Raw genomic sequence first — 12388 nt, forward strand, 5'->3', positions numbered from 1 at the left:
TAAAGTTAGGAAGCTGTAAACATCCCAATTCATATTTCCATGTGAACTTCTCTAGAGAAACTCTTGACATTTTGCCTTTCCAAAGAAATTTCCTTACAAGTTTATTTCATTCTTGGAAATTTCTTTTGAGGTATTAAAATAGGTAACGTCTGGAAAAGATATTGCATCCTTGGAAATATATTCATCTTCATACAATTCACCCTTCCAACTAAAGTTATAAGTAAATTTATCAATTTTTTCAAATCATCCTCAATATTTTTAGGGTAAATAATTCAATTTATATCAATTCATCAAATTACTACCCATGCGTATTTCTAAATATTTAATACAGGTACACAATCCTTTATCCGGAACCCTTGGGGGACAGTGTGTGCCAAATTATGGATTTTTTAAAAATTTCAGAACAAATGCCAGCTGCCCCAGATTTAAGCCCATCCAAATTGTGCTGCCATATCCACCCCCTTCCAGTCGCGCTGGCCACTCACTCTCCCCCTCACCCACCCGAGTCACGTTGCAACCTCTCTCCCCCTCACCCACCCAAGTCATGCTGCCGTCTCTCTCTCCTTTTTTTTTAAAAAAAACTAATCCTATCTGATTCATATTTATTAATTTAGGTAACATGTCATTCATTTTGCTTTCCAAAATTTTTGCAACTTTTTTGTAATCCACATTTAACAATGAAATAGGTCTATAAGATGAAGGTTTTAAACAGTATCTATCTTTTTTTAGGAATCACAGTCATTATTACCATTGAGAATGATACTGGAAGAGTATAGGTTTCTTTCTGAAGCTTGGTATAATAATTGCATAAATATAGGAATTAATGGCCATTAACAAAGGCGTGAAGCAAGGCTGTGTTCTCGCACCAACCCTCTTTTCAATCTTCTTCAGCATGATGCTGAACCAAGCCATGAAAGACCCCAACAATGAAGACGCTGTTTACATCCGGTACCGCACGGATGGCAGTCTCTTCAATCTGAGGCGCCTGCAAGCTCACACCAAGACACAAGAGAAACTTGTCCGTGAACTACTCTTTGCAGACGATGCCGCTTTAGTTGCCCATTCAGAGCCAGCTCTTCAGCGCTTGACGTCCTGCTTTGCGGAAACTGCCAAAATGTTTGGCCTGGAAGTCAGCCTGAAGAAAACTGAGGTCCTCCTTCAGCCAGCTCCCCACCATGACTACCAGCCCCCCCACATCTCCATCGGGCACACAAAACTCAAAACGGTCAACCAGTTTACCTATCTCGGCTGCACCATTTCATCAGATGCAAGGATCGACAATGAGATAGACAACAGACTCGCCAAGGCAAATAGTGTCTTTGGAAGACTACACAAAAGAGTCTGGAAAAACAACCAACTGAAAAACCTCACAAAGATAAGCGTATACAGAGCCGTTGTCATACCCACACTCCTGTTCGGCTCCGAATCATGGGTTCTCTACCGGCATCACCTACAGCTCCTAGAACGCTTCCACCAGCGTTGTCTCCGCTCCATCCTCAACATCCATTGGAGCGCTTTCATCCCTAACGTCGAAGTACTCGTGATGGCAGAGGTCGACAGCATCGAGTCCACGCTGCTGAAGATTCAGCTGCGCTGGATGGGTCATGTCTCCAGAATGGAGGACCATCGCCTTCCCAAGATCGTGTTATATGGCGAGCTCTCCACTGCCCACCGTGACAGAGGTGCACCAAAGAAAAGGTACAAGGACTGCCTAAAGAAATCTCTTGGTGCCTGCCACATTGACCACCGCCAGTGGGCTGATATCGCCTCAAACCGTGCATCTTGGCGCCTCACAGTTCAGCGGGCAGCAACCTCCTTTGAAGAAGACCGCAGAGCCCACCTCACTGACAAAAGGCAAAGGAGGAAAAACCCAACACCCAACCCCAACCAACCAATTTTCCCCTGCAGCCGCTGCAACCGTGTCTGCCTGTCCCGCATCGGACTTGTCAGCCACAAACGAGCCTGCAGCTGACGTGGACTTTTACCCCCTCCATAAATCTTCGTCCGCGAAGCCAAGCCAAAGATAGGAATTAATACATTCTTAAATTCTTTATAACCATCTTCTCCTGGAGTAAGCTCATTGCTTCTCCTACTTCTGCCTCAGTAAATGTGGCATTAAATTCAGTTTGTTCTTCCAGACTTAACCTAGGTGATATTATCTGTGCTAGATACTTGTTTATTTTAGCTTTGTCTCCTATAGACTCCAAAGTATATAATTTTGTATTAAATTTTTTTAAGGATTCATTTATTTATTGGGGCTTGTATGTAATTACACAAGTATCTTTTTTAATTGCATTTATTACTATTGAAGTCTGTTCTGCTTTTAATTGCCAAGCTAGTACTTTATGTGATCTCTTATCTAACTCATAGTATCTTTGTTTCGTTCTAATAACAGCTTTCTCAGTTCTATGTTTGTAATCTATTATAATGTATTTTTTTTAATTGATCAATTATCTAGGGTTATCTTCAGAAACATGCTTTTGAAGATCCTTTTCCAAAACTGTAATTTCTTTTTCTAATTGATCTACTTTTCTCATATAATCCTTTTAAATTTTAGAAGTAAACTTTATAATTTGACCTCTTAAATATGCCTTTAAAGCATCCCTTATAATAATTTTATCATTTACCAAGTTCAAATTTGTATCACAAAATATCTGAATGAGCATTCGAACAAAGTCACAGAAATCTTTCCTTTTTAACAACAAAAAATGTAATCTCCATCGACATATCGACTTCTCCTTCTCAGGCATTTCCATAGTTATTAACAAAGCTGAATTGTCAGATAAAATCCTTGGTTTATAGTCGGCTTCAAAAATCCTAGTTTGTATTTGAGCCAAAACCAAAATTAAATCAATTCTAGAATAAGAATCAAACCTACTAGAATAAAATGAATACTCCTCCTCTCTAGGGTGGATTCTTCTCCATACATCAATTAAATTCTAATCTCTCATCAGACCCAGTGTAGCTTCAGCAGCTGATGTTCTTACCATTACTTGGGTCGACCTATCGAACAACAGGTCTAAGCAAAAATTTTAATTCCTTTCTATTAAAATACTTTCATGTGCCTCTGCTAAATTTAAAGAAAATATCTTGAATAAACTTCTCATCATCAATATTTGGAGCATACAGATTTTTAAATACTCGACAACGTACCATTACATATGCAGGGCCCAAAACAATATTTTGAACTTTGATTGGAAGATTCTTGTTTTATCAAAATTTCTACCCCTCTCGCCTTACAATTACATGAAGATGACATTACATATCGCACCCAATGCCTTTTTAATTTCATATATTCTTTTGCAGTTAAATGAGTTTCTTGAAGAAAAGCTACATCAACTCCCAGTTTCTTAATATGTTAATACTCTCTTCTTTTTAAAGTCCCATTTAACCCATTAACATTAAAATTTACAAACTTAATCACCTTACTCATGTAAGCCAAATATTATCAATCCCCCTCCTGTGTTTCCTACAAATCCAATTTAAAAAATCCACGTTTCCGGATTTTCCGCACCTCCTCCAGCAATCCGAAAAGAGAAAGAAAAATACAAAAAAAATGTTTACAGATTCATACCTATAACAATATACGAAAAATCCCTCCCCATAAGTCTTGTCTAATACAACACTAACTCTTTTCATCTTATGGGTTGTGACCAAAGTCACAAATACACATATAATCCCACAGAAATTCCAATTGATACGTAGTTAACTTCAACTTTGGTCTAATTCTTATAACATTTCCTAACAAAAGCAACATTGGATCTTGAGGAAATTTTACTCCTCTAATTTGTTCTAAACAATTCCCAATACCTATCCAAGATGGTTTTACTTTTGGGCATTTCCAGGTGGAGTGCAAAGATGTTCCAATTTCTTGACCACATCTCAAACAAAAATTTGATAATGTTGGTTTCAATTTATTTAATTTTTGAGGTGTAAACTATAATTGATGTAAGAAGTTATACCGAACCAGTCTATATCTCACATTTATCGTACTTGTCATAGTATCTTTACATATTTCTTTCCAATTCTGTTTATCTATCTGTCCATGCAAATCTTCCCATCTTAATCTAGATTTATGAATTCCTTCTTTCACTGATTCTCTTTGAAATAATCCATACAGTAATATCTGTCATTTATCAATCTATCCCTCATTAGATCATATTATGTTTATATTTGGTCCTAATTCATTGATTAAAAAGTCTTTAATTTGATTATATGCAAATCTAGTAATCTCCAAAATACTAAATTTATTTTTCATTTGTTCAAATATCATAAAACATCCTCCTTCGAAACATTGTTCAAAACTTTTAATCCCTTTCCGACACCACATCTGTAAATAAAAATTATCCATCGTAAAAGATATCAATCTGTTCTAAAAGACAGGAGTTTTAATAGATAAAAATATTTATTTTCCTAAATCTTTATTAATTTTATCCCATAGATTAACCAAATGTTTCAAAATTAAAGCATCCTTCCTTCTCATTATTAATTTAGAATTCCATTTATAAATAAATTCTTCTGGTCTTTTTTCTCCCATTTTATTCAACTCTATATCAATCCATGAAGGTTTCTTTTCCTTTTCAAATAATAAATTCAAAAGCTACATTTGTCCAGCTTTATAATAAATCTTAAAATTTGAAAGTGGGAAGGTTGAGAATCACTGCTCTAGACCCAATTGTTACTGAAATATTTTTTGAGAAAAATTGTCATTGGCCCATTTCCTTTGGAGTCATGAAACCATGCACATAACGAGTCAATTAGGTAAAATTAAAACAGTGGTTTTCAAACTTTTCCTTTCTACCCACATACCACCTTAAGAAATCCCTTAACTAATCACAGAGCACATGATATAGGATTGCTTAAGAGAATGTGAGTTTAGGGGGGCAGTTTTAAAACCATTGTGTTAGTCGGAGCATTTTAGCATCAGAGATCACTAAAAAATGGAACTTTTACTACAAACCTCATTTCATTCTCTGCCTGGATGATCGATAGCAGCTGCAGAAAAGTACAAGACAAAAAAAATTCACTTTCTTGACAGAAGCAACAAAGAAGACATAAAATAGCTAGGGATTTTCAGCAATTTTACTTTCACAGTATCATTACCAAAAAGCTACAATCATCTGGAGAAAGATGACAGATGAAGTGATGCCCTTTCATAAATGTCTATAGTATAAGGCCATCATCCCCTTGTTAAATGACTAAAAATGTCTCTATCCTGTGACAGGTTATGCTGCATTTTATATTGTATATAGATAGGTTTTAAAGGAGATAAATTGTGGCAGGTTTTGTTTCGTGTAGGTCACATACAAATACTTCAAAACAGATCTCATTTAAAATACTAGAGTTCTGCTCAAGCCAGACAGGCTGGCTCCAAGTGCCTTTGCAAAAGATTTGGGGAGTGCCTATAGAGACTTCACTAATGGATTGTTGTTTTGGAAAGCAACAGATGAAAGAACTTGGAAGATTAGGTTCAGAGCCACAGGCTCTCTGAGTGCAGTTGGCTGTTCTAAGAGGGTCATGTGGTTTTCCAAGCAGAGAGAGTCAATCAGGCTATTTCTCTGGGAGTGTATGTGAGAGTAAGAGAGAGAGAGAAGGGGAGAGAGAGAGGAGAGAGAGAGAGAGAAGGAGAGAGAGAGAAGGAGAGAGATAGTTCAGTTCTACAGCAGCAGCTGGGACTGGAACAGGACAAGCTGGCAAGCTTGTGGAAAAACCACATTTTGAAGATAGGTTGTGAGTTCTTCATTCAGCCTGGTCAAAGCCCATGGTCCATACAAGAGGAGATGGCTGGCTGCCTAATGTTTCACTTGAAATAAATGAAACAAGAAGGAACTCTGTGGTGAACTGAAAGAAAGAGGTTAACATCTGGAAAATCCTGATGGGGCAAGTTTCTTCAGCAAGACACTGACGTGGCTGATTAGAAGGAATAAGTTTGTGTCCAGCGAACAACAAATCTCTCTCTGAAAACCAATAAAAACCTATCTGAGCCGTAACCATTTACATTTCAAGCACCAAAGCCTAGTGAAATTCATAAATGCTAAATTCTGTGCACAGTTTAAGAATTGCCTGCAACCAGTGAACTTGGAGGAGTGAGAAGTGAGATTGGACTGTGAATCAAAGAACTTTTCTGAATTTACACGCACATTACAAACACGTGCGCTTAGAATTAGAAGGGGGTTGTTAGGTTAAGTTAATAGTGATAAAATAAAGTTTGATCCTGTTTTCATGTTTAAACATAATTAAAAGCAACTTTTTTTTTTAAGTAACCATTTGTCTTGGTGAATTTCTGTTGCTGCTAGGTTTTGGGGTCCTCTGGACTCAACAATCCACAAATGGAGAGAGAAGACGTGATGCATAAATCACTAACTTTGAGAAATAAAAAGACTGACATAATGAAACTGCTAACAACTAGTCAATCTATAAAAATATTTCATTTTAAGCAGAATGCCTTTTTTTGGCTTTGTGCTTCATAATCACTGCTTGCAGGCTTTCCACATCTGTTACACATTGCAAGTTGCATTGGATGAGAAATCCATTATTCCTCTCTTGTTCACTGTCCAAGAACCTTCAACCTTTAACGTTCCACATAAAAATCATACTTAACATTGAAAATATTAAGGATAACCAATTTGATGGTGTAAAATACATTTTCCATCATCGATTTTGGCTTCTACCACTGAATTCTAGAAATTCCAGCACACATCCTTTTTTAAAAGAAAGAGTGAAGCCTTGAGCACTGGCAAGCAGGAATTGTGTTATACTGATTCAGATTCTCTTTGTCTTTAAGAAATGGCATGGATGAATACAGGATAGGTTCCCAAATGATTCCAGCACAGAAATACGTTAATCATGGGATACTGACTCATACAGTTTTGTAACATTCCAATCTCTGATCCAGCATGAGCAAAGATCCAAAGAAACTACTTTGCTTGCAGCATTGGTAACAATGGAATGACAGACAACTAAAACTGGATTAGGAAGTGATCTTTTTTCCCCATCGCTATTTTCATCACTGCATGGAAAATGAATTCCACATCAACAGGTTTATTACTTGCTAGATTCCTTAAGTTTGTTGATAGAAAATGTGTTTAGTTTTTAAAAGGATCAAATCTGCATTGCAAACAAGAACTGTGTCACATTTTTGCTTGTCTTTAGTTTCATGGAGGTAGCTTTCCAAAACAATGCAGATATTTGGGTCTTGTGCAGAAATAATTACTAGCAGTACTGAACTTGGAGTTTAATTCCAGAGCTTGTTTTTCTCTTGTGACCAATGCAATCTAAGTAAAGTGATTATTAGTTAGGGAGTAATGGGAATAAGATTTTTTGGACTAATTTTATTCTACATTTTTTTCAGTTTGTGCTTGCACAGTATTATTCTAAACTCTTAACAGAATTGACAAAGCTCTTAAGAAAGCCTAAAGATCAAAAGGAACTGTGAACATGAATGAACAGACTGAAAATACAACTGGACATTGGCTCAAAATAAAACCGCAAAAAAGTACAATCCAAAATCACTATTCTTTCAGGGCTAAACTCCCCCCCACCCACCAAAAAAAGGAATTTTATGTAATATATATGAATATTTTGAAATGATTTACTTGGTTACAGGATACTGATCATCCATCTCATAACCCTGTAGTAAAAAGCTACTTCCCAGCCTGACAGTCTTGATTTTGATGATCCTCTACTTTCCTCTTGATCATAGTGGGTCAAAGACACTGTGTGCTAGGTGGGAAGTGTCTTCTATAATTATGAGCCCTATTTAAGCAACGTTCCAGGTAGATGTCATCAACAGAGGAAAGGGAGACTCCAGTGATCATCTCGGCCATTTTGATGATCCACTGTAATGACTTCCTGTCTGATGCTTTAAAGCTACCATACTATTCAATGATGCAGCCAGATAGGACATCTTCAATTGTGCTCATATAAAAAGTTGTCAAGATGAGGGTCGGTAGCCTTATCCTCCCCAACCTCCTTAGGAAATGAATTTGCTTGACATGACTTGCTGCATTTTCTGGCAGTTTGGACTGTATAGCTCCAGTGCAGTCTGTGTGGAGTTTGCAAATTCTTCTGTGATTGTGTGTGTTTCTGTTTCTCTCAGGTACTCTTATTTTCCTGCAGCTCCCAAAAGGCGACCAAATTGGTTGATTAATAGACCTCTATAAACTGTCTCTAGTGTGTATGTGACCGGTAGAATTAGTGAGGAGCTTTTGGAAATGTGGGTAAAACAGATGAAAGGAAAATTAATGAGAGAATGGAATTGCTTAATAAACCAGCAGAGACTTGATGGGCCAAGATGGCCTCCTCCTCCATCTACAGAAATATGCAGGAGAAAGGAATCACTCTAGTCTACAAGCCCTGCACCCTGAAATTTTTTAGATGAAATTATATATCTTTAATGTTACAATAAGATTGAAATTATACAATTAGTTTCTTTTATAGCAAATCAAACCTGACTGTTTGTAACCTTCTGAAATTCACAACAGTAATAATTCCAAAGTCTTTCCAGTCTAGACCTTACAAACACGGCTCACTACCCCAATCTCATTGCTGCCCAGTGTCAAGCCCCTTTCATATTTGCCAGTGATCCCAGGAATAATTCCTTTAAAGTGGCAAGTGTGAAAGCAAAATCTGCTCCACACCAGCATTAGATAACATCTCATGTCAGGGATTGACGGCCTCGACCCCTAATGCAATCCCCAGCGCCTGCAGACACCGGGATTGAGATCAGGCAAGTGTGAAATGGTCAATCACTTCTCTCTTTTGCGTGCCACGTCATGCAGGCACTTTTGATTAAAGGTAGAACAGACCAAACGTCGGTGATAGGCCCTTGCAAGTGAGAAAGCATTCAGTGTCCCAGTTAAGAGTGGTCTAGAGTGAAAGGGCAAACCTCTTTTCCTATTCCAGGATACTGAACGGCTGAGTTAGTGGGTCACAAGTGTGAATGAGGCTTCAGGTGGGTGTTAACACTAGCAAAAAGCACACTAATTTAACCTTTTACAGTTCTAATAAAAGGACTTGTTCAACTTCAGGATACTCCCACATTCTTTATAGGCAATTCATTTCATAAACTATTTTAATTTTCAAATTATAAGTAGTAACATGTGGCTCTACAATTGAAGTAAACTGCCTTAACAGACTAGGCATCAAAATAATATTTCAGGTGCCTCTTTTCAAAATGTTCCAATTTTAAAATCTTAAAATATAAGAACAAAACATGGAAATCTGCTGTTAACCAGCTTTGTTCATGGACCCAGTTCCAACTGGGTCCAAATGAATCGTGTCCAACATTTAATTATGCCAGAGGCTGCACATGTTCCTTCTACACTCACCTATTCAAAACATTATGTGCCCCATTAAGGGGTTTTTGTACTTCGATGTCTTTCTTGTCACTTAACACTATTATTGATCACTACAATTATTTTTCAGTATTTAGTATTCCCTCCCTTGCTCATTTTATCAGATGCTGTTTTATCTGTAAAATCTTTCCGTGAAGAAGGATGCATAGTCAAAATTCCTTATCTGATCTTTCCAGTGACATTGCCAAAATTCAAATGGTTCTACTAGAAGGACAACACTTTCAGATTGCCTCCTTTGGACTGTCTCCAATTAATCAATCGATCCTGAAACTCTGCTGTAGTTAAATTATTTTCACAAAGTGTGGCGAAATATTGTCAAATTTGGACTCCTGTCAGCTGGCAAAGGCGTGTGCACATTTTGTTTTTCCTATTTTTCCTTGGAAGAAAGGTTTCAGTGTGTCTGGCTATTGCTTAGTAAACAAATCGGGTCTTGTAGAAAGTTGCCATCAATAAATTACAGTACTGAATGAAGCAAACATTAAATGGCAACATAATAAAATTGAGTATCATATATTTTGGCGTACAAGTCGACCCCATTTTTCTGCCTAATTTAAAGAATTTTATGATCTATCCGACGCACAAGTTGACCCCCATTTTTTGGGCTGTCTGGGCCTCCCAGAAACAATCCAATTTTTTTTTTAAAAACACCCCAATCACAAATAACAAAGCTGTAAATTAAGGAAGTAAAAAAAAACCTCTGCCTACCGGACAGCAGCAGCCCACAGACCTGGAACGGCGACATTGTGCTCCCGGCGGGAGCAGGAACCTTGGCTTACCAGACAGGAGTGGCGACCTCAGGGTCGCAGGAAGAAGCAGTTATGGCGGTGCCCACCAGTGGGGAAGAGTCAGGGAGCGATGGTGCCAGTGGTGGGGAGGTGCTTCCAGCACTTATTTATATGCGGAATTGATGTCAATCTGCTTTTTTCTGGTGAATTTAAGGTCTCAAAAGTATATCCAGCATCTAAGTCAATCCCCCCCTCTTTTTGAGAAATTTTTTTAGGGTTTTATGACTCGACTTATACACCAAAATATATGGTATATGTGCATTTTCAATGCATCACCTAAGTAAGAAACTATGTTACATGAAATCCTATGATCTGTGTACATTTCCACAAATCAGTTCAGGTGGTATTATCCAATAACTTAAATCTGCATGGGTGACCCTGAATTTCCAGTTAAATATCACATTAATTCTGCATCTCATTTCCATTCTGACCACTGTGTTAGTTGTCTCCCTTACTGTTGTAACAAGACCCACCAAACGATTGAGGAAGAGCATTAATCCTCCACCTGGGCACATTGCAACCTTCAGGCTTCCACTTGGAATTCAAAATTCCAGATTACCTGTTTTTCTCTGCGCAGAACAAGTCTATTCAGTATTTGCTCATCCACCTGTCATACTGGTTTAGTTTAACGCTTTCCACTACCAGGGCCTCACCTGTATGCTGGGCATTTCCTACAGCTTTGCATGTTACAGCTTTTATGTTCCATCTTTGTGTTCTGTTTCTCTAATTCACAGATTTTCAGTTATTTATGTAACTGATCTCATTAATCTAGATCAGGGGTTCTCAACCTGGGGTACATGTACCCCTAGTGGTACATTTGCACTTTTCAGGGGGTACATTGGGTCTGAGAGAATAACCACTACTGTACAATACATGGTGTTGTAATCTGCGGTCGTGTTTTTTTATTCTTAATTTTTAGGGGTACATGGTAACCTATAAAAATGCCCAAGGAGTAGAGAGGAACAAAGAGGTTGGGAACCCCTGACCTAGATCATTTATTCAGCAACTGCTCCTCACAGGTTCCTCACCCTGGTTCTTTTGCATCATCAAATCATCTTCCACCATCTCTGCAATTTAAAATCATTTTTTTGGTTTTTTTAAGAAGGGCTTTCCAGCTGAAACACTAGCCCTTTTTCCATTAGTATCCCAGTTAATTGGCCATGCAGTTTCCTAGGATAGGAAGCCGTCTGTGGTGTTTCCATTGGGCCACCTTTAACCGGGACACTAACTGCTTTTCCACTGAATACAACTCATCCCCGGGGATAGGAGAATTCACCCTTCAAATGGAATGGAATGGATATAAGTTGTCCTTTTTCCACTGGTTTTATCTGCATGCCATCAACCCCCAGTGATACGATACTATGTGTGCTGATTTTTTTCCTTTTCCACTGGACCCTTAACTGGTTAATTCCCCTTTCATTCAAGGTCAAGGAAAAGGGGCTAATAACTCTGATTCTCCTTCCACAGATACTGCCAGACCTGCTGCTGTTTCCAGCATTTCGTGTTTTTATTGCCTTGGTATATATATCCTTTGTGAGGTTTTTCAGTCAAAGATTAGCGTATACAGAGCCGTTGTCATACCCACACTCCTGTTCGGCTCCGAATCATGGGTCCTCTACCGCCATCACCTATGGCTCCTAGAACGCTTCCACCAGCGTTGTCTCCGCTGCATCCTCAACATTCAATGGAGCGACTTCATCCCTAACATCGAAGTACTCGAGATGGCAGAGGCCGACAGCATCGAATCCACGCTGCTGAAGATCCAACTGCACTGGGTAGGTCACGTCTCCAGAATGGAGGACCATCGCCTTCCCAAGATCGTGTTATATAGCGAACTCTCCACTGGCCACCGTGACAGAGGTGCACCAAAGAAAAGGTACAAGGACTGCCTAAAGAAATCTCTTGGTGCCTGCCACATTGACCACCGCCAGTGGGCTGATATCGCCTCAAACCGTGCATCTTGGCGCCTCATAGTTCAGCGGGCAGCAACCTCCTTTGAAGAAGACCGCAGAGCCCACCTCACTGACAAAAGACAAAGGAGGAAAAACCCAACACCCAACCCCAACCAACCAATTTTCCCCTGCAACCGTGTCTGCCTGTCCCGTATCGGACTTGTCAGCCACAAACGAGCCTGCAGCTGACGTGGACATTTACCCCTCCATAAATCTTCGTCTGCGAAGCCAAGCCAAAGAGATATATATCCTTTTCCTGCTGAGGTAGTCATTGCTGATGTCCTCTGGTCTTTTG

The 12388-nt window shown here is 38.7% G+C and overlaps 1 protein-coding gene across 9 annotated transcripts in view; it reads right to left on the minus strand.

Moving 5' to 3' along the window:
- Positions 1 to 12388, minus strand: part of sh3d19 (SH3 domain containing 19) — a 255194-nt gene that overhangs the window by 126141 nt on the left and 116665 nt on the right. For 4 of the 9 annotated variants that reach the window (XM_069926446.1, XM_069926447.1, XM_069926444.1 and 1 more), the window contains exon 3: positions 4961 to 4995. The exons of the other annotated variants lie outside the window; for them this stretch is intronic. In XM_069926446.1, the coding sequence (XP_069782547.1) occupies positions 4961 to 4965 (5 nt within the window). In that variant the 5' untranslated portion in view covers positions 4966 to 4995. The remainder of the gene's footprint in view (positions 1 to 4960; positions 4996 to 12388) is intronic. 9 annotated transcript variants of the gene reach the window in all.

This window comes from Narcine bancroftii, chromosome 3 (genome assembly GCF_036971445.1).
Source record: "Narcine bancroftii isolate sNarBan1 chromosome 3, sNarBan1.hap1, whole genome shotgun sequence".
NCBI classification, from domain to species: Eukaryota; Metazoa; Chordata; class Chondrichthyes; order Torpediniformes; family Narcinidae; genus Narcine; species Narcine bancroftii.